The sequence below is a fragment of the Periplaneta americana genome, chromosome 12 (assembly GCF_040183065.1).
Source record: "Periplaneta americana isolate PAMFEO1 chromosome 12, P.americana_PAMFEO1_priV1, whole genome shotgun sequence".
Classification (NCBI taxonomy): Eukaryota; Metazoa; Arthropoda; class Insecta; order Blattodea; family Blattidae; genus Periplaneta; species Periplaneta americana.
This window is the reverse complement of record NC_091128.1, coordinates 50,949,204-50,973,033: the sequence shown is the minus strand read 5'-3', so window position 1 is coordinate 50,973,033 and position 23,830 is coordinate 50,949,204. Positions and strand designations below refer to the sequence as shown.

The 23,830-nt window shown below is 34.4% G+C and overlaps 1 protein-coding gene across 1 annotated transcript; it reads left to right on the top strand.

Moving 5' to 3' along the window:
• Window positions 1-395: 395 nt before the first annotated feature.
• Window positions 396-22,547, top strand: RhoGDI (rho GDP-dissociation inhibitor). Its single transcript, XM_069841299.1, has 5 exons — window positions 396-948; window positions 1,191-1,389; window positions 1,504-1,613; window positions 7,953-8,067; window positions 16,130-22,547. Exons 2-5 carry the CDS (start codon window positions 1,197-1,199, stop codon window positions 16,327-16,329), a joined length of 618 nt encoding a protein of 205 aa, XP_069697400.1. The 5' UTR covers window positions 396-948; window positions 1,191-1,196; the 3' UTR covers window positions 16,330-22,547.
• The last annotated feature ends 1,283 nt before the right edge of the window (window positions 22,548-23,830 follow it).

Below are 23,830 nucleotides of genomic sequence, written 5' to 3'. Positions count from 1 at the left end.
TGAGGATGCTAGGAACAATAGACTGTGGTGATACTATTTCGCATTGACTGTGATGAGGCGATAGTAGCGATCCTAGTGGTTAGCAACTATCTATGGATGCATATTTACTACGTATTGAGCTTCGTGACTATATACTAAACTGTGATAATACTTCAGTTCTATAGTTATAGCCTACATCATACTGTTTTCTATGATCTATGGTTATAGGCATCCAACAAGGAAAACTCGGTGCGCAGAAACCAGCGGGCGTGATTGTCTCGCGCAGATGACGCATGCTCCCGCTTCCAGCATGCTCTCAAGCCTACTGCAGGGGAGTAAGAGGGGTATAGCATACACGCCGCGAAGAGTCCGAGCTGAGTTTTGTTTGTAGGATACCTATAGCGATTTGTGGCAGTTTTTGGAGGTGACTGTTCATGGAATCCAGGGCTCGGGCTTGTTTACTCTTCAACTGTCGCTTCAGCACGAGACACGAGATATCTAGTGACCTTGCAACAGTGAATAATTCGCTCTGAACAAAATACATATGACAAAATCGGTGGCGCTCAAGAAGGGTAGGCGCTTGGTAGGCGCTTACGTTATTTACAGTGTTGCCGACCCAAGGGCTCCGACCTCTGGCTTTCTCTGTAGATGGCTCTGGCAATGCCCAAAGACTACAGTCACTGTACCAAAGACTAAACCAAAGACAGCAGTAGTCAAATCATTTTAAGGAAGAAGAAAATTCTTTCTTTCAGCGTTGTGGTCAGATTATGGAATAAAAATTAAAACATTGTAATTACAGTTTGTATTGTTCTATTTAATAGAACGTTTTGTCTTAAATAACTAGTCATACAAACACTTTATCGATCTATCGTCTGTTTATAAGCAGTATTTCCGTTTAAGAATTACAAGGTGGAGTTTAGTTGCCAGTTGGTCTTTCTCTGAGTAGTTAGTTTTCGGACTTTTAGAAAAGTGAGTATGTATTTACACGTGTACATATAATATATATTATACATGTATTATAACAAGAATATCATATCAATTTATACATTTCTGTTCATTGTTAACAGCAAATTTAGGTAAGAAAAGAAAAGCAAAGCATTATCTGGCCTTACAGATCAGACTTCCTCGCCCGGCGGAGCGTGAGGAAAAACCTAATTGTAGTTGTGGGATTTTTGTTTCCTGTTGTATGAATTTAGTAAAATCGGTTGCAGGCAATAATGGCTGATACGGCTGCAGAAGGTGTTGAGAATCTTCACATCAACACCCCTGAAGATGAGAATGAATCAAATTACAAACCTCCGCCGGAGAAGACTATTGAGGAAATTCTCGAAACTGACAAAGAAGATGAAAGTTTACGTAAATATAAAGAAAAACTTCTGGGTGATGCCAAGACTGGAACTGTTGTGGTTGGTGAGTAAGACGGATATATCTAGCCTACAACGTGTTTTTAATGTAATATTTGTAATAGTTTATGTTAAATTTTTACAATGAATGTGAATTGACAGTTTAACATTTTATGTACAGAACCAAATGATCCTCGGAAGGTAATAGTGAAGAAGTTGGCTCTGGTAGTGCCGGATAGAGCAGATGTTGAACTCGACCTGACTGGTGATATTTCGCAATTAAAAAAGCAGGTACAGATAATCTAGAACAATAAGAATTGCGGTAGTTGTCTAGTTTACGTACACCAATCAATTCAGAATTTATTTTAGTGGAGGCAGGCAGGCTTCTTATCCCAAGTTGTGGGGTTCCCTTTCAATTAGTTGCTGTTCGCAGATCCTGTAGTTTCCTGTTTTGGGGTGTTTAAAGCTTCGGCCAAACTAACGCCGAGGTAGTTCCCTTCGTACTGTGCGAATACGAATATGAATTAGGCTTTTTTGTTATGCTTTGCAAATACGATCAACTGCATCTCCACAAAAAAATCCCTTATAAGTTCAACGAATTCTACTTTAGAAATCATAGTATCTCAGCGCAATTCACCAAAGTTTCCTCTTCGTTTCTCATGGACGATAATACCGTTCAGGTCCATAACACTTCCAGAAGCAATATCGCAATACGATCATAGTATTATTTGTCATGATTATCTGCTTTTTTCTGGAGAAATGTTCCCTGGACCTTCATGCGCTAGATTTAGGCTAAGGGAAACGTCTATCGTGACGAAACATTTTGAGCGAAGGAAGTGGTGTACGTAAACTAGACATTAACAGAATTTCATTAACCTGGATTTCAATTGGTTTTTGGGTGAGAGTGCAGAATCCGAGGCGATACACATGTGATTTTTTTTTATCTTGAAGTAACTATGAAAACAAGACAAAAAAATAGAAACCTCTTCTAGATGCCTTTCACATTTATTTCTTCATCTCTTTCTCCTCCCCTTTCTCACTTCTTTCCCTTAACCTCCTCTCATTTTATGTGTGTTAATTTAACACTGTAAGAGACATGCCCCCCGCAAATACCTTCATTAAATGATCATATTCCGATATACTGTACCACAGTCAAGCTATAACAGGGGGAAGAGGCAAATGATGTCGCCCATAACCCTGTTACACGGCGATTCTATGGTTTTGTTTGCCTCCCTCCCCCCCACAAGGAAACAGTTCTCTCTCGCCTATGCAGAAAAGTTTGTCAAGATTCAAATATTAAAGTAGGTGGTGGAGGTGACGGTAATTCACATTGTCGAAATTGATGAATCAGTGTTTGAAAAAAAGGAAGTAATTACCATAAAGGTAAATGTGTCGAAAAGCAATAGATATTTGATGGGGTCGACCATATTACCAAACAACTCTCTTATATACATATACAAATACAGGGCATATCATAAGTCCGGTAACACTTTCAATATTTTATTACACAAAAACTACAAATGATAGCACTTTCAAACACACGTCAGTTTAAAATCAAAGTCTCAAAGTTCTGTTTACACCTTACAGAGATTCAATGTGTGAACCATGAGTGACTCGGAAAATTAACAAGCACAACTGTCGTGTTTGGGGTACACAGAAACCTCACAGAATCATTGAACATGAGCGTGATTCCCCAAAGGTGAATGTTTTCTGCGCGTTGTCACAATGAAAACTGTACGGACCTTTCTTCTTCATTAAGGCTACTGTGACTGGACATTCATATCTGGACATGTTGGAGCAATGGTTGGTGCCTCAGCTTAGACAAGCTCTCGATGACGACTTCATCTTTCAGCAAGATGGGGCTCTTGCCACATTTCCACAATGCAGTTTGTGCTTACCTGAATACAGAGATGTCTGATCGTTGGATAGGACGTGCTGGAATAAGGGACAGATGTTTCATGGCATGGCCACCAAAGTCACCCAATATGACTGCATGTGACTTTTTTCTATTGGGGTAACTAAAGGACCGTGTGTTTGTACCACCTTTGCCACGTGATTTAGAGGAACTAAAAAGCAGAATTTGAGAAGCTGCCGCCACGGTCACAGAGGATATGTTGAAAAGGATATGGGAAGAGTTTGATTATCGTTTGGACATCTGCCGAGTCACTCATGGTTCACGCATTGAATCTCTGTAAGGTGTAAAACGAACTTTGAGAGTTTGACTTTAAACTGACGTGTGTTCGAAAATGCTATCATTTGTAGTTTTTGTGTAATAAAATATTGAAAGTGTTACCGGACTTTTGATATATATCTGTGTGTGTGCGTGCGTGCGTGCGTGCGTGCGCAAAACTTATCTAGGCAGCTGGATCCCCTTGTACTCTCTCGCCGCCCCGTAGCCAACTGCTAGCTACCTGAACGTCGATGCTGAAGTTGTACGTACAGTTACAAAAACATTGTTCGATATTTATTTTCAATGCATTCCATTGGATATGGCAGGTGAAGGTGTATGGATCCACAAAAATATAAATAAATCGCATTCTTCTTCGTCTGTGTATATTCACTCATATTGTTCTGCCCAAGGGCAGGTCTTTCACTGTAAACCCAGCATTCTCCAGTATTTCCTATTTTCTGCCTTCCTGTTTGTCTCTTCATATGATCCATAGATCTTAATGTCGGTTATCATCTGATATGCAAGATGAAATTACTGCTCTCAACAGAAAAATTGTTGGACACTGACACAATCTTTTAATGAGATGTAATAAAGATTTTTTTTTAGAATGTAATGAAACGAGCTCATTAGAGTTGCTTATTTTTGCTGGATCAGTACGATTCCGTTTGTGACAAAAATGTGCTTTTAAAACTGACCTAGGTGAGAAAATGCCATTAAGAGGGCAGGGATGAACAACCCACTCACTGAATTAGACTACAATACAATTTGTGGAGTTAGTAAAGGAAAACGATCAAAATAAATTTATTTAGTGAGTCACATTTAGGACTCTTCCCCCTCCCCTTTTCGGCAAAACTCTAATATCTGAATTTGTACAAATGACATTAGGCCTATTTGACATTGCACACGTCACATGGAGAGTGATTACGAAAAAAATTCGTTAAAGTGGTGTTAACAATGAGTCATTAGTGTAGAATATTGTTCTTCTGCCTAGATATAGAAAATATTGTAGAATATGTACTAACATAAGTAGAAGGTGATGTACAAAATTATAGACTTAAATAGTGGCTTGTGGTTTTTGGATGTACTAAAGACTGAGATAATTGGAGAATCAAAACACCGTGAATTAAATAAAATAATTAAAAACAAGAAGGCTATATCAAAGTGAAGTTGGTTTGGGCATATATATAGAATGTCGGATTATAGAATGGTTAAAAAACTATGTAAATGGGAACCTATTAACACAAGATCTATTGGTAGACCAAGGTTCAAATGGGAAGATGACGTAATTCATTACTTGAAGGAAATGAAAATTAACAACTGGATTAACTGTGTCTAAGATAAGGAAAGAGGGTCTGAATTGTTGAGACTGCCAAAGCATTTAATTATGTAAAGCTGTAATGCCTAAAGAAGAAAAGTGGTTTGTGCAGCAAGTGCTGCAATCTAAGTTCAGTAGAAGTTCAAATAAAGATTTTACAGATTTATTTTCCATAAAGAATATCAGCAGTTTTAAAAGTTATTTGGTTCATTAATAGTGAAACATACACCACTGAAGATGCAACCTTGAAAGCAACATAATAACTCCCTCTTAATGGTTTTTATGCCAAATGGTTTTTCTTGAATACATCTTCAGTTTTGAGTTGCACTGCAGAAACACGAATAATGATGTTAGGATCAACGATTTTGTAATGTGGGAGTAAAGCAGTAAATATTTCAAGCCATTGCGTATTGTAGGTAAAAGTCAATAAAATGTTGGGTTTGCCATGCTTTTGGACAATCTAACATTTTGCAATAGCTCCTGATTTGAAATGTAGCGGGCAGAGTCACTATTTGTCCTGCAAAGAAATCTTGCTGAAGTGATTGGGAGACTATAAAATCCTGTAGATATTTTATTTGATCAGTATTTAAATACCTTTTGGTTTTTCCTTAAGAATTGTAAACTTTGCACTTCCGACAATACTGGTCTACTAAATATAGCTGTAATAGGTAATGTGACAGATGAATGTGTGAGAAATGACTACGGACAACAATTTTAAATGATACAAATAAAAGTTAGTACTTCTTGTAAGCTTGTTTTGCTTGTGTGGGCCATTATGTTGCAACTGTGAGTCCCAGCCAGGTTCGCCATAAGGGAAGAGGAGGGGATATATCGTTAGATCACAGTGCAGACTTAATGTTGATAGCATTTTTGTTCCCCTGTATCTGCCATGCATAATGTAGTGGTGTTTTGGTGATTAAAAAAAAAACTAATATCCTCTGCAGTAGGTTTATTGTCTTGTCATTGATCTGACCGATTATGATCAACGAACCTTAATCTAAAGATTTGCATGTTTTCTTCATTTGCCAATATTTGTGCTGCATTTTTATAGGAAATAGCATAAGGATTGTTGGCAGGAATATCTGACAATGTTTGGAGTGTATTAGATACCAGTGAATGATGGACATTTTGGGCATATGTAAAACGTTAGTATGTATTGAATTAGTGACGCACAATTTCATTGACCATAATCTCGTTCTGAATTGTTTGGTGACAGAAGATCAGAGATGTAGCTAACTAAGCCTACAGGTATCTATGTTTTGTCCTTTTTATTTTCAAACATTATGGGTCGCTGCCAGGAGATTAATTCCATAGCAGAGTTGTAGGATCTTATATGTGTCCTAGATTGTTCATTGTAAATCATCAGCTGTTTCAGTGCTTGTTGCGGGAAATAAACTAACTGATCATGGCAGCAAGAAGTGAAATGGCCAAATATTCTTTCTGCATCACAAAGATATGCTTGGCAGCGATCACAAATTTGATCTATTAAACTAAAGGAATGGATAGTCCACTGCAGTAGAGTAACGGTTAGCCTTCTTGGCTGTGAAACTTGGTTGGAACAAGTTACATGGTTGGGGTTTTCCCTCAACCACTCGAAACAGAATTGCTGGGTAACTTTTGTTAGTTGGAAAACTTGAAGGGGAAAAGACCTTTGAGAAGGCCAAGGCATAGATGGGAGGATAATTTTTAAATGGATTTGAGGGAGGTGGAATATGATGGTAAGGACGGGATTAATCTTGCTCAGGATAGGGACTGATGGCGGGCTTATGTGAGGGTGGCAATGAATCTCTGGGTTCCTTAAAAGCCATTTGTAAGTTGTAAGTAACTAAATACACATAGGCCAAATGAAAATGATCAGGATGATATTCAAATGCAAACTGCTAAGCCATTTATACCTGAACCCACACTTTCTGAAGTCTATATTGCAATAGAAAAGCTGAAACAGTAAAAGTCTCCAGGCATCAATCAAATTTCAGCAGAATTAATACAAGAGAGTGGAAACCCAGTAGTGAAATTTAAGGTTGTACTTGCTATTTGGGAAAAGGAAATTGTACCAGAACAATGGAAGGAGTCCATAATCGTACCTATCTTTAAGAAGGGGGAAAAGATTAACTGTAGTAACTTTCGAGAAATATCACTTTTATTGATATCATACAAAATTTTGTCCAATATTCTTTTGATGATATTAACTCCATATGTAGATGAAATTGTTGGGGATCATCAGTGTGGTTTTAGGCGTAACAGATCGATTATTGACGACATTTTCTCTATTCGACAGATATTGGAGGAAAAAATAGGAGTATAAGGGCACAGTACATCAGTTATTCATAAATTTCAAAAAGTCATATGACTCGGTGAAGAGGGAAGTTTGATATAATATTCTTATTAAATTTGGTATTTGCAAGAAACTAGCTCGATTAATTAAAATGTGTCTCAGTGAAATGTACAGCATAATCCCTATAGGCCAGTTACTGATGCTTTTCCAATTCACTGCAGGCTAAAGCAAGCATATGAACTATCATCTTTACTTTTTAACTTTACTCTAGAATGTGTCATTAGGAAAGTCCAGGAAAACAGACAGGGTTTGGAATTGAACGGGTTACACCAGCTTCTTGTTTATGCAGATGACATGAATATTAGGAGAAAATCCACAAACTATTAGGGAAAACACGGGAATTTTACTTGAAGCAAGTAAAGAGAGAGATTTGGAAATATATCTCGAAAAAACAAAGTACCGGTATATGGTTATTTCTTGTGACCAGAACATAGTACAAAATGGAAATATAAAAATAGGAAATTTATCATTTGAAAAGGTGGAAAAATTAAAATAATGTGAATAATGAAAAATGTGGATAAATAGTGTGACTTCTTATTTAATTATGTGAATATGTTCGGAATATAGGAAGAAAGGAGAAACCCTAAAAATAGATATGTTAAGGAATGGAGATAACATACAGTGTAATGAAAATTATTCTGTCAAATATGTGGGTACAGTATTCAGTGTAATTTATTTTGTGTACACGCGTGTGTTAAATTGCTTTAAGTATAGCATTGTGGTGTTCTTGTTATTTTACTGAACGTTATTTCTCTTGTCTTATGGCATTATCTGGAAATTGTCGTAAAGAAATTATAATTCATATTTCAGGTGTTTACTATCAAGGAAGGAGTTTCATACCGTATACGAATTGACTTCATTGTTCAGAGAGAGATAGTACATGGGCTGAAATATGTTCAGAAAACATACAGGATGGGTATGCCAGGTAAGAGAACTATTTTGCCAGTTGTATTTGGTAGCATCTTAATTTGTTTTAGTTATAATAATTGTCTGTTTTAGTTGCAAGTTAAGGTTAATTGTAGGATAATTTTTGAGAAACTGAATTTAAAATTTCAAAATGTATTGAAATGGCAGAAGCTGTCGAAAATATTTTTGGTAAACGTGGATAGGCTGTTACATTTATTTATTTATTTATTTATTCTGGTGTAGTTAAGGCCATCAGGCCTTCTTTTCCACAACACCAGGAATACAAATACAATAATAGAAATAAACGGAAACAAAAATACACTATATACAAAGTAAAGCTACATAAGAAATAAAGAGAGAGAGAGGAAAAAAACACTATAAACAAAGTAAACCCACACAAAAATATACACAGGTTGCAGTCACACAAACTTTAAATGAGTATCATAATTAATTGTATCCTAACTAATTAACTAACATAAACAAGAAACTTGCAATTTTAATCTATATTAAAAAAGAAAAGGGAAAAAATAAAACACAAATCAATACTTCTAGCAATATCTAAAAAAGACAAAATATCAAATATCTAAGACAAAATTTTCTAATTTAATTTTGAATTGCGATAAAGTCCGGCAGTCCCTGACGTCATTAGGTAACGAATTTCAGAGGCGAGATATTTCTACATTATAGGAAGATGAGTATAAAGACTTCCTATGATGAGGGATAGAAAGAAGTGCTTGATGTCGGTTTCGAAGAGTTTTAAGAAATTGAAAGCGCGATAGATAATTCGGAGTAGTATGCATGATTCTAAACAGAAGAGACAGTGAATGTATTGTTCTTTGTTCTTCAGACGCACCCATGAAAGTAACTGGAGGGAAGGTGTTATATGGTCAAATTTACGAGTATTGCAGATGAATCATATGCACACATTATGAACACGTTGTAGTCTCTCAGCTAAGAGTGAACTTACATTAGTTAGCAACGAATCGCAATAATCAAAATGGGGCATTACAAGCATCTGAATAAGATTCTTTTTTAGACTAAGTGGTAGAGATTCTTTCATATGAAACAAGGAGTGAAGTTGAGAAAATATTTTTTTGCAAATGTGTGTTACTTGAGTGTTCCAATTTAGATCGCTATCCATAAAAATGCCAAGATTTTTAACTGTTTCGCTGTATTTAACAATAATCTCATTCAATATTATATGTGGTATAGGACTACTATCAAGAGTGCTTCGTAGACGATTATGACCCATTACGATTGCTTGCGATTTCTCTGGATTTAACCTTAATCCAAATTTGTGTGCCCACAGTGAAATCGAATCCAAGTCTTCATTTATTTTGTTTACTGCGTCACTAGTCTCGTCAGGGTGGAAATGCAAATAAATTTGCAAGTCGTCAGCATACATATGGTATCTGCAGTGTTTTATCATATTAGTCACGTCATTAATATAGATCATGAAGAGTAAAGGTCCGAGAACTGATCCTTGTTGAATTCCAGATTTCACGACACACCATTTTGAGGAATAATCGCATGCAATGACACATTGTTGACGTTCGCGAAGGTAGGATTCAAACCAAGTAACAGAACTTTCAGAAAGATTCAGAAGTCTTAATTTACATAGTAGAATATCCTAACAAAACAATATTCCAACAATAAATATTATATAGCCACCGGCATAACTCGGGCAGTAGCATGTTTGCCTGCTGATTCTGAGTTGTACTCGGGTGTGGGTTCGATTCCCATTTGGGCTGATTACCTGGTTGGTTTTTTCCGAGATTTTCTCCAACTGTAAGGTGAATGTCAGGAAATCTATAGCTAATCCTCAGCCTCATCTTGCTATCACTAATTCTGTCGATGTTAAATAAGCCCATAGTTGATACAGTGTCATTAAGTAACCAAGCAAAATATATATATATATAAAAACCACTTTAGGAGAAGACTGAAAGGTTGCTTATAAATTACGATTTGACGTAATTTTATCGTCTTAAGGTACTTCAGACTGCACTGTAAGCTTTTGGGCTTCTCCTCTGTATAAAAAAAATTGTCTTAAGCTGGTTAATCCTTTTTAAGGATGGAAGCCCCTGCCATACTGCAACCACTAGCGTCTTCGTACTACACACCATACTATACAATATTATGCTGGTTATATCTAATAAACATAATGAAGTATAGTAATACATAGCACTTTATCCTTGTTTATATTAAATAGAGCACAGTTGTAATGTCAGTTTCGTATTCTGAAGTGAGATGAGCCACAGTTTCTCCTTTCCCAAACTGCTCAGTTAGGTCTATTTGCACTTTTTTTAATACTTAGCACAACATGTTTTCTTTTGATACGTGTAGAAGATATTTTGTATAGAGGCTATACAGTACCTATGACCACTTGAACAGTAAGACAAGGAATGATTGGTGCACGGGTTTGCAATTGTGTGGAAGTTCTTGGGGTCATTTCTTTGAAGTAGGTAGTGACTATTTTACAAGTTGGGAAAAACATCCCCTCCCACAAGTAACTGTTTCTGTTGCTGGCAGTGGCAGCATTCCTACTACATACTGTGTAATGGTAAAGGCTGGTATTAAACTTCAGTAGAAAAAAATACGTACTAACATAATGTACAGTACTTCATATTTTTTCTGCAGAAAATAGAGAGCTAGAGAAAGACAGATAATAATCCATTGATCTGTTAGTAGGATGACGGATAATTGGGGTTCTTCTATAATTATTATTCCTAAAATGTGTCTTCTCAGTGTGTATTTGCCTTCACTAGATTGACTGGGTTAATTTTTGTTTTAAAGTGTAACTTTGTCACTATTGCATAGGCCTGAGGAACTAATTTTATTCCAGGTAAAAAATAATCTTATTTAAACAGAGTGGAGTGTTCTCTCATCATTCAATTCACGTGTTTATATTCATATTGAGTAATTGTGACGAAAGTATCAGAAATTAGTTCTCAGTTATCTGCAGGTTATTAAGTATAATTGACCGACATTACAACAATTGTTTAGAACAATATGCACTAGTTCATGGATTTATTGAACTTAAGATTTGGGTTATTTCATTTTATACCCTCATACAAACAAAAATTTACGTCCTGTTAAGGAGAGAGAGAGAGAGGATGATATATTTGAAGATTATGTGAGAGGCTGTTTCATTTTTTATTCCTACTGCATACTGTGTATCGGTAAAGGCTTGTAATAACCCTCTATAGAAAAAAATGGTAGTACAAGTATTAACTTAATGTACACCACTTATATATTTTTCTGTAGTAAAAAAAGAAAGTGAGAGAAAAACAGTTAGATAATCTGTCATTCGATTAATAGAGTGGTGAATAGTTGGGATTTTACTGTACATTAAATACTCTGTATATTCCGCTTCATAACTTTTCTAATCTGGAACAGTGTATAGTGTGAATCTATTTTAGCAATATTAGATACCACTTGACCTGAATCATTGATTATATGATAACTGTTAGAAAGTGTGCCCATTTCCAGCAGACTCAATAAATTGTTTTAAGGTCATTTTACAATTTCTCATGTTTATGTTTATTATTATTTAAAGCTTATTATCACGTTGTTATTGTTGTAACTATTAATAATTTATAATAGTGCTTTAGCATGCTTTATAGTGTATTATAATGTAACATTTTATTTTCTTAGAGTTCATATTTATTAATTGAATATTAGCTTGTTACTTTATAGCTGGATTAAGATTTTATTGAGGCTTTTTTGTTTTGTGCAACCTTGGAACTCAGGCACTGTGGGTAAGTATGTGCCTATTTGTACATAAAATAGTAGCATATTAGGTGTATCATAATGATTTATGTTTAGGAACTTTTTTGTATATGCACCGTTTGTGGAACATGTTGAATAAGTATTAAAAATATCAAAACGAAACCATCACATCACATACTGGTATAACAGTTCTCAGTTTTTAGACTAATGTTCTTGGAAGCGAAACTTAAAAATATCTGTATGGATGGAATAACTGAATTAAAAATCTGAATGTGAAAAATAAGCGTTTAATTTACTTTTGTATACATAATAATGAGGTAAAATTTGCGTAAATTAATTCTTTCGTTTTTTAAGTCACTCCTACATGGGGATGCTAGAGTGAATGACAAAATGAAGTACCCACCATTGTATTAAAACAAATTGAAAATAGATTTATTTGCAGTTGATAAAATAACATTTTCTTTTCATAATTCACAGTTTAGATTAGGTCCTCTTGAAAGTGAATAGACAGAATATCAACAGATAGCCTACTGTTTTAAACCATTATTCTGTATTAAAACTGCAAATTCTATACTTCTTAAAATGAATTAGACCCAATAGAAATGTTCTTGGCAATAATAATTTGACCAAAACCTCTAACTTTATATGCCTTGTTCAGCATAACATTCTCAGTGAGTTGTATAGTATCATGGAATGAATTAGAATTGCAGAATTACTATACAGTCCTGAATAAAAAAACAATTACTGTCAATCAGACATGTTCAATGGCTTTGTAGTACAGTAACAGCAGGGAAGAAATCTCAACATGAAGTTGTTCATTTTGAAGATAGGACTGTGATATACAATTCTGTGAAGAAGAAAATAAAGGTCTCGTTATTCCTTTAATCAGAACAATATAAAGAGCTACAAAATATGTAGGAAAAATGATTATAACTGCTTGGAACATATCCAGAGAGTTCTAAAAGGCAAGAAATAGTGGGGGAGGGGGGAGCATTGGAAAATGTCGGTCACGTCTGAAGGAAGATTTGAACAAGTTTGAAAAATATGTCCTCTGCAGAACTTTTCTAAAATTTTATGAACAATGAAGACAGATCCCTACATTATGCAAATTCCTTAATTTTATAACGGAAAAAATTAAATTTGTAGGAAATAAACACACAGACGTGGGTTCACACCCACATTATAGAATGAAAAAAGCAATATGATGCCATCCCAGTAGTGAAAGTGAATGAAAGTGCAGGTCAGAGGGAAGTTGTTATTTTCATGCTGGGGATGAGATGAGTTTTGTTAAAGAATCAGAATTAATATATAATTCCAAACCCAGAAACCACCACAAAGAAATGAACAATGAGAATTACACAAAAATCTACAAGAACATCTTATTTCAAATCTTTCATCTGAGTATATTATTATGCTGGATATTGTACCCTATCACACTGTACAAGAAAATTGAGTCCCAACAATGGCTGTTAGTAAAGAAATTTTTGGTTTAAGATAAAAACCTTAATGTGTATGATTTTATACAATTTTTTTTTTTTTTTTAATACCCATTTTTTGTTCTGATAAGCTTGTTAATTTATCATTATTTTCCTAAAGTCCGTCATAAACTTAACTTATATGATGTGATATTTTTTATTTCATACTATTTGATGAACGTTTTCGGTTTTTATGAACCATCTTCAGATCACATTACCTCTATTGAACTGTTATATTGTTGTGCAATAGGTTACATTAACCATATTATGTTAAAATATAAAATACAAAATATCATAAAACTTTAATGAATGTACATATTAAATTAAAATAGTCTAAAATGGAGGTTGTTTTGCATCGTATACAGTCCTTTCAAATATAAACGGTTATTTCCAAACCATTTTACATGATAACTATCATGAAAACTACATTTACAATAATTAATTTGTAAATGCAGTTTTCATGATAGCTATCATGTAAGATGGTCATGGAAATAACCGTTTATATTTGAAAGGACTGTATATGATGCAAAAAACTTCCATTTTAGGCATATTTTAATTTAATATGTTAACATTTAAATCTGTACATTCATTAAAGTTTTATGATATTTTGTATTTTATATTTTAACATAATATGGTTAATGTAACCTATTGCATAACAGTATAACAGTTCAATAGAGGTAATGTGATCTGAAGATGGTTTATAAAAACCGAAAACGTTCATCAAATAGTATGAAATAAAAAATATCATATAAGATAAGTTTATCACGGACTTTAAGGAAAATATTGATAACTTAATGTGTATAGCTAAGAGAGAATTAATTGAAAAAAAAAAACCTTTGTTTGGAGTTGGTAAAATTTTGGAAGAGAAAATATTTTCAGCCTATTGTTGTGAATTCAACTTTGTTAACTCTAAGTGAGGCACAAGTAGATCTTTCCCATCCCCCCTCCCTTTTTTCTTTGGCAACACTGTTTAAAGTCTCATTTTTGTCCAAGGTAATTATATATGTAATCAGAATGTGTTTCGTGCTTTAATGAGCCTATTTTAATTTTTCACTTAGATACGTAATTGTTACTCTGGGATGACTTATTTATAAGTACAGTATGCTTCGAATTTATATATTAATAAAAGCAATTTTATTTCATGTTGTATTTTGATGGAATCCATTGTGGATAATAAGCAGTGACGTGCAGTCCACCCAAGCAACCCAAGCACGGCTTGGGCAGCACTGATTGATTATAAGAATCACGATATCTACTTTCTGTTTATTTAATCATAAAGTCCTGAAACGTTTCTAAATACGTTTTGTTAATTGTAAGTCGCATGATGGGGCATATACAATGCACATACTGCGGTCCTGAGCTGGCAGCAGTGTGCCAGCACCAGTAGTGCTGAATGCAGGTTATCATGGAAGTTGCCATGACAACCCACGTCATCATAACTTCTAACCAATGAGGGATGCCTCACGAGACTGTAGTAAATGCATAATACCCCAAACAGCCGGTAGCCTGCCTGGGCTGCCTGTGCGCTCGAAGTTGAATGAGTGTAAAACTTACTGTTTCTCTAGAGTTTGTTTGTACCAGTACTTTGTAGTTACTTTGTACGTGTATATAAATGGAATAAAAATTTTTGGTTATGTCTGGTGATAATAATAATTTAATTCAGCAACAAAAGCTAAATACAATAATTTAACTAAAGCAATACGGGATCATGATGTTGCTGTTGCACATATTAGTGTTTCTAACGCACTCGCGACTTTTGGAACTGTGCATATTGAAACTGAGCTAAGTGACCAAACACAACAAAGTATTATTCTACATAATAAAAAGGTAACACACAATAGAGACATTCTGAAAAGGCTTATGAACACCATTTGTTTACTTGCAAAACTGAAACTTTCATTTAGAGGAAAATGTCCAACAACCGCGGTAGGCCTAATTATTTAGAACTTTTGGACTACACCGCCCAGTATGACCCTCTTCTAAAAAATCATTTGGAGACATCTACAGTATTCAAAGATGTATCAAATCGTATTCAAAATTATTTAATTGAATCTGTTGCCAGTGCACTTATTAAGGAAATTAAACAGCAATTACAGAAATCTGATTTTTTTGCCATATTAGCTGATGAGACAGTTGACATCTCGAATAAATCACAATTTCCTCTCGTTTATCGATGTACGATTGAAGGAAGGGTGGTAGAGCAGTTTGTGTGCCTCCGTGATGTAACAGCGGCAGCACATTCTGATCTTATTTTTAAGACATATTCAAGACTTTCCAAACTGCTGTAAGAAACTTGTTGCACAGAGCTACAATGGAAGTGCAGTGATGGCCTCTTCATTACATTGTGTCAAGCTAATATTAAGGCACCTTTTCCACAAGCTCTCTTTGTTCATTGCTATGCACACTGTTTAAATTTAGCACTGTCCCAAAGTGCTTCAAGTATTACTGAATGCCGTATATTTTTTGCTACTCTTTCTGGGCTTGCAGCGTTTTTTTTCAAATCATCAAAGTGCACAAAATTTCTTGATGAATTTCTGGGTCGACGATTATTACCACATGTTTCCCCAACAAGATGGAATAACTCGTCACGACTTACCAATACTCAGAGTAGTCTTTTGTAATAGTATTTTTAATTTTAGGCAGTAGTTGCAGTAAGCCTAATCTTATAGATTTTGTAAAAAAAAATGGTACCAAATACCAATATATTTTTATAATTAGTAATATTATAAATATTTTAATCAAATGTAAATAGTAAGAAGGAAAAGAAAATTTAACTATGCGGCTGCTTGGGTAATCTGTCGGGGCACCGCACGTCACTGATAATAAGTCTATCTAAGAAAGTGATTTTCTTAAACTAGTGAATGTGTTGGTTCACAGTGGACAAGATGTCTCATATGGTTGGAAGTTACCCACCAAAAACTGAGGTTCAATCCTACACAACTCCTGCTGAAGATGCTCCAGCAGGAATGATGGCGCGTGGGAGTTACACAGTCCAGTCACTCTTTACTGATGATGACAAACATGAGCATTTGAAATGGGAATGGAGTTTCGAGATCAAGAAGGACTGGAAGGACTGAGCTTATCTTCATTCATTTACTCACTTGCAAGACATAACACAAATATATAGGAGTTACTGTTTCTCCTATTGGGTCACAGACTGTCACATGTGACCAATATTAGTTCAAATAGATGTAATTCGTATTGTTTTTCTGTCACCTTATGTAGATGCACAGTCTGTAAATTCCAGTTATATTCTATTTTCAAATAATTTACATAGTAATATTTCTGTTTAACTTTTAGTAATGTTGGTTAAGTGAAAAGATCAATTAGACATTTGTACATAGGTATATGGATGTTATCATATACCCAATAACTGTATTGAAGGTCGAAATTTGATGTGTAACCTTTATCCTACAAAGATCGTTCGTTTATCATTCTTGCTTTCATAGATTCTTTTATTATCATATTTGTAATTTTGAGATTCTGGTGCCAATGACTTGCTAAACTCATGCAGTTAACCACAGAGCCTTGCATATGAGTAAATGTTATAGATTAATGTTTTTATATAATTTACTTTGTACCACTATGCTTCAAGAATCAAGCAAAAGAGCCAAATCTTTGGTAGTCTTAAATTACTTCATTCAGGAATTACAACAATTTAGCTGTAGCTTTGTCTAGATACCCAAGTGCAATTTAATGGTTCATTTAAGAATTCCAAAGAACTGAGATCCATGTTTATGCAGGACATTTCTCAAAGTGACGCAGGGACATTCTGGCTGTGCTTTGTGTCGGAATTATTCTGAGAGACTGCAGTACTAAATCTGGTTTTAATTACTGGTATCTTAAAAGATACTGACTAGTCAAAACAGTGAACAAATACAAATAATCTCTTTTGGGGTAATGCTTGTATTGGTAGCATATGGAGGCTTTATCTTATCTATGCTTCTAAGTTACTCAAAGTTCGGACAAAAAAATAAATATTAATTCATAGATGCATGTAGTTATTAATGGTGGTTATAAGGAAGGTTCACTATACGTATTTGAAACAGAATGAGAATATGCAATGATATCAAGAATGTTTATCCTATAGTAAAAGAACATGAGATGATGTATTCACTTCTCATTTATTTTTTGTTTGCATCCTGTTTCATCTGCAACACACATTAGCTGCCAAAGTGCAGTACAAGCAAAAGGGATTAAAAGAAAAAGAAACTTCTCTGTCCTTAGTTTGACAGATTGTTGTGTCAAGAGTGACGTGAACTGAAGCCTGGATGAGATACGTATTCCACTAATAGTTCTCCCCCATTTCCCTAGTTACACCACCAGTTAAAATGTGATTTGAGTAATGCATATGAGTTTGTCACGGTTGTTTTCTTGCAGCTCTACTATTCATAAGTTCCTAATTATAATCCAGTACTTACTCTGCTCCAGACACTGCATTTGTAATTTCAAGCTGCAAGTTAAAGCAATTTTAATATTTAAAATCTTGCATTTGGCAAGCAAACATTACTGCTAAAGTTCTTGTTAGTTTCTGAAAGGTGCATTATTATCAACAATTTACAATCTTGAACTTACTTATGTAGCATTCCAAACATAGAAAATGTAACATTAAACAATCATAAACTGCAGATTGATCAAGTTTTATGGGCACAAAGCTTTGTATAAAGTAAGATCAGTGATACTTATTATAGGGAATCGTGTCAGCAGTCTCTCTTCTTTCCTCAAAACAATGGTGCTTGAGATTTGGCAAGTTTATGTACAATGTAATGTATATTAACTGTTGTAATTTTAAATCATTATAGCATAAGTAACAGCACCTTGGTGGTGAAGAATGAATCAGAGCTTCAATATTTTGCACGACCTTTTCATATATACATGCGTGTTATTGTAGATTAGGATATGTAATTTGTAATGGATTTACTGTTGTTGATTAATATTCCCCTGCCTTTTGGAATTGTATTTTTACTTCTTATTTTACCAGAGAGAGAACTATGATTAGTTTAAAAGACTTCTAAGTGTGATGTGAGACATTAGTTTTCTACGAATAATATGTTAAAGACTATCACATTATTTGTGCAGGAGAATAAATGCCATATATACATATACATATATATAATGTAGCTAACTTATTTTGAAGTATAGGATACTAAGAGTATTGAATATGCTGGCAGATTAATACTTTAAAGTTTTATGGCAAATCTTAAACATTGAATAATGCTTCATAGCATGCTTACTCTTGAGTGCTCTCATGGACAGTATTAAATTTTTCTACGTCAGAAACTGACCACATTTTCTTCAAGTTTGAAACCATATGGGTTTTTGTGGAACTAACTATGGAAAAAGCATTTTTGTCTAAGATTTTAGTACAATTAAAGTGATTTATAAGAAAACTGGTGTAATGAAACATAAGTTCTGTATTGATATCCAAACTGCATCCTTTATTGGACACCACTGTTCCAGACCTAACTATAGTTTTGTTAAATGTTTATATTGTTCATTGATTGTTTGCATGTTCTGTTTTCAGAGTTTTAACATAAACTTCGGAATTAGAAACGAAATATTGTGGGTTTAGAAATACTTAAACACTTTACTCAAATTGTTGTAATATAGACACATTATCTAACTTGTGAACTACTCTGCAGTTTCATTTCTGATGACCATTTATCTTCTTAAATTTTTAGGATTACTTCACTAATGGAAAAAATGAATATACACTCTCTTAAATGTTGTTTAAAACTGACTTCAATATCACAGAATTCCATTATAAGCAAAAAAAGAAAACAATAGTGTTATAACTTTGTTTTGGTTGCTTGTGTTTAGAGTTGTAAATTTTAATGGTGCAGCAATAAATACAGAATGAGGGACAGTAAGTGACAAAGAGGGTGTCACAAATCATCCAATGGGTATACTTTCCTTCCCAAAACATGAATTAACACTTGCCTAACACAAACAGGTCCATAGAAGCACACAGTAATGTTATAATTTGTATTATAGTTCGATATTTCAAATTTATTCAAGTGTTGCAGTTATTTTGCTCGGCAGTGTATTTGTGTGCAGACCATATAGAGAGCGTTCAAGCCAAGATGTTCCCCCCCACTACCATGGCAGGAATAATGCGAGTCCTGGCATTAAGCTCTCGCTAGTTACAGCAGATTCCCACGACTCTCAAGTCAATAGGCCTATTCAGTGTGTCTCTGTTGTGTGCATTTGTATTTTGATGTAATGCATAGAACAATGCATTTTTATATGCAAGACTTTCATGAAATATACGTGGAGAACATTTTGCTATAAATTCAGACGTCGTTTCACCGATGGTTCTGTTTCAGATAAGAAAACCATATACAGACACGTAAAGAAATTTAACGAGACAGGCTCGGTTCAAAATAAGTGTGGAGTGAATAAACAGATCTTAACTGAGGAAACATTAGATGAAATAGGTTTTCTATTAGAACAAAGCCCTCAGAAATCTTTGCACAGATTAACCCAGGAAGTAGGGGTGTCAAAAACATCAGTTCAATCATCATCATATCCGTCACGTATTAGACCCTACAGGATCTGTTACGGTCTCATGCCAGCGCTTTCGTGGTCTTCCCAATTTCCTCTTTCCTCTTGGTACATAAGTAAGAATCTGTTTAGGCCATCTAGTGCGATCCATCCTTTCGACATGTTTTTTCCACTGAAGTCGATATTGTTGAACAAAATTAACTATAGGATCCATTTTGAGTTCCTGCAATATGTCCACATTTTTATGGTGTTCCAGCAAAGAGCTTTGTCCATTATTATTACAAGTTGTTTCGCCGTGTTTTCCAATGTGCCCTCTTAACTTCATTATTACCAATTCTTGCATTGAAATCCCCTAATAAAAGTAACATGTCTGATTTATTAACTTTATTGATGATGATTTGTAATTTATTGTAAAACAACTCACTATTATCTTCATCTCCTTCCACAGGTGCATAGGTGCCTATTACTGTCATAAAACCTCTTCTAAGTTTAATTCGAACTTCTATTAATCTTTCATTCCAAAATTTATAATAATCAATAGAGGAGCGTAGTGATTTATGAATCATTAAGATAACCCCAGCTCTTGCTCTTTCTTGTCTATTAACACCACTGTATAATTGAATATAGTTATTTGTTTCTTTCGATCCGTTTTGTTTTCTTTTTGTTTCACTAATTGCTGCAATTTTGATACCTTTTTTTGCTAAAATGTCATCAAGCTGATCGTCCTTGTATGATAATCCTTGAACATTCCAAGTGGCAAATTGTAAAATACCCTTTTATCAGTTCAATACACCTCTAAATTGTTGAAGTTAAAACTGTGCAAAACCTGTAGTACATCACATAAGTGAAAATGAACTACAGAAAGCGGGAATGTGCTGAAGCGATGTCGAGCATGCTTGAATGCCGAAGGTGACCATTTCCAGCAATTACTACAATAAGGTAAGCCTTTTATTTCATTATCATTAGTTTTATTTTGCCACAAATTACAGTCAACGTTTGGCAGAGACGGGTGACCTTTATAGCATGCGGAGGCCATGCAGCCACTGGTAGTGAGTGGACATCTTGGCTCGAACACTGTACATAGAAATATGACGTGTCTCATAAGTAATGAGAATGATCTTTTTTTTTCTAATACTTGCACATTGTAAACATACAAAAGTTTCTGGTGTTTATTCTATACTGGTAAAAATTCTAAAATTTTCTTTCCTTAAAGTGTTTAGTCTTTTTGTTATAACTTCATTGTTGGGCTATCCTATAGTGAGCCACTGTAATACTATAAAACAGTGAATAAAAGAAAAGTATTTTTCCTGGACCAAAAATACAATACAATTGGAATATAAATTAGTATTTAATCATGGAAAAATGTTTTAAAATGGTCCAAGTACACCTTACCATGGCTCACAGTAGCTGTTCCCTTTGTTCTTGTCTGCCTGTCTGAAATAATGACATTTAAACTTATATTTAATCTGAGGAAAAAGGAAGTTAACATGGAACCATATCTCGTGTGTAAGTAAAGGGGCAGCACTGGAATTTCCCCTTTTCTCCCAATCAGAAATTAAAATGAAGAGCAATCAGTAACTAGGGACATTTTTGTGGTGCAAGGTTCTTTGAGGTGGTGATGGCAAGTCACATGCACAGAAATTTTTTTTCAGCTGATCGAGATCTTCTTGATTCTTACCTCGTTTGTAGTCATTCTGACCATTATTCAACCTTCTTTTGTCAATACCATGTAGTTTTCTTACATGTTTTCAGTTTTCTATTTTTCCAGAGTGACGGCTACCTTCGAAGTTGACATTTCACTATCTAAAAATCTGTGCTAAGGCTAGAACATGATCTCCATAGACAACTTACTAACATGTCAATTGTTCTGTCAAGTGACGCAAAATTTTATTGCAAACCATAGTTTGATAGTTCATAATATTTTTCATTGATTACATATTTCAACACGACCTTGAATAATCCACAATATCATTATCCTCATTGTTCCTGCAGATTGAAACTGATCTGGTTCAGTTTGTTTCATAGTGTTATCATGTAAAGCATAGGAATTTAATTCTCATTATCTCTGTGATAAATCTGTATCTTTATAGACACACACACACACACACACACGCATGCACACAGTTTAAATGAGAGGAGGCATAGTAGGTCACTTGGAAGCTATGGACTAGAAGGTCCCAGGTTAGTGCTCATTTGAAGGACATTTTTATCATCATAACTTGTAGGACAACACTGACGTGCATTCAGCCTCCTGTGAAAGTGAATACTGTTTTTTTTTTTTTTTTCAGGTTAAGAAAGGTGGCTGAAGTGTAGTGTTACCAACATCACATAGTTCTCATTCCGAGTCAAGAAAACACAAGAGTTTTACCTCCATGTTCCCATACTCCATATGGCATCATATTGAAATTGAAGCACGAAACTTTAATAGCAAACGTATGATTATATTGAGATGAAGAATTTTATTATGTAGCAAAACAGAGTTAGAGTTTCGCATATTCTTGCTGGAAGTATGTAAGACGTTAATATACAATCTGGGGCCAATCTTGAGGAAAATGTCGTTTTCTTATCCCCTTTGAGATGATGATTGTAGATATCTTGGCTGTGCTTTCATGTGAATTAATCTTGGAAACAGTGGTGGCTACTAAGGGAGAGCTCATTTGTTTTTGTGTCTAAAATGTGGGTAATTATTAATGTACTTCTCAATTTTTGTTGCAGACATGTTTGATTTATTTTCTGTGTGAAGATAAAATCTGCATTTATGTTAAATTACAGACTGCATCATGAAAGCTGAGACCACTTCTTTTCTTCATCCATTTTGGTGTTTACGTAAATTTGTTGCCAGCACTTGTAGGATTTCATTATTTTCTTATGTCAGAATTTCATGTGTAAAGACAGCACTCACATGTTAAGCTTCTGAAACATTGAATAATGTCTAACACTGCCACTCTGTCCTAGCTATGCAAGGACGAAGTAAAGGATAAATTTGTTAATGTTCAGGGTGATTAAAGGTTCCCATGTCACAGTACTTTGCCCAAGACGTACAAGAACAGAATAACATTTTTGGAGTTAGTATTTAGAAGAAGGGATAAATGTCGGTATATTATTTACTATACCTAAAAACATCTGTTTGATTTCACGGATTAGAGCATATGTGTAACTTTATAAACCTGTATCAGCAATGGTGAAGCTTGGTTTGGTTATGCTCCCCTGTTACCCAACCACTCGCTGCTTAAACATTACACATCCTTTACGTCCCCCTACACTTGGCCATCATGCAAACAACTTCATTGTTACGAAACTTCCACTTTTTAAAATGTAGAGGGTTATATTATTTATTTTATATATAAATATTGTTTAATACAAATGATTAAATATCTGCATAATTAATGTTCTTATTTATTTTTCTAATATGTATACTTATTAGGCAACAGTTTTGAGAGAAGAATCAGAAAAGATAGGATTTGAATAAATATCTGGAATAAGTAACATGTACAGTAAAATAATATAATTGTGCAAATATATTTACATAGTATATATTACGAAGCACCTATAGCCTAGCAACTAGCCTGTAAAATAGTATAACACAACTTTTTACATAAAGATAAATCTATCTTTTAATGTATTCAGCAGGACATTGATAATAAATTCCACTGCAGCCTTCAGTTACAAATGAGGGTACTTTGGCTTGGGCAAAAAAAATGAGATCTGTAGTTATACTGTTACTATTAAAGAGAAGAGATAATTTTATTGTACACCAAATGCAAGTCGAACCTTGTCATTTCTCACAATTAAAACTGGATATATCTTCACAAGATACTAAGGGTCACCAAAAGTTTCTGAAACTGATATGTATAGCAACATATTATTTCTGTTTTCAGCTTTATTGCTTCTCAATATATTCCCCCTTAAATCTTACGTACTTGTCCATTTGATGAAACAAGTCTTCAAAGCATTGCCCTCACTTTTTTTAGAGGCACTTCGGACACCAGCTCAGTTGCAGTTTCAACATTGTTGAAGTATTCGCGCATTTTTTTTTCATGATGATTGAGAACAAGATGTTTAATGGTTGCCAGT

What these genes read in the sequence shown, in the direction of transcription:
- RhoGDI (XM_069841299.1), top strand. Translation starts at nt 1,197, where the DNA reads ATGGCTGATACGGCTGCAGAAGGTGTTGAGAATCTTCACATCAACACC. An exon ending in GACTGGAACTGTTGTGGTTG is followed by an intron (nt 1,390 to 1,503) that starts GTGAGTAAGACG and finishes TTTTATGTACAG; the next exon opens with AACCAAATGATCCTCGGAAG. An exon ending in TTTCGCAATTAAAAAAGCAG is followed by an intron (nt 1,614 to 7,952) that starts GTACAGATAATC and finishes TTCATATTTCAG; the next exon opens with GTGTTTACTATCAAGGAAGG.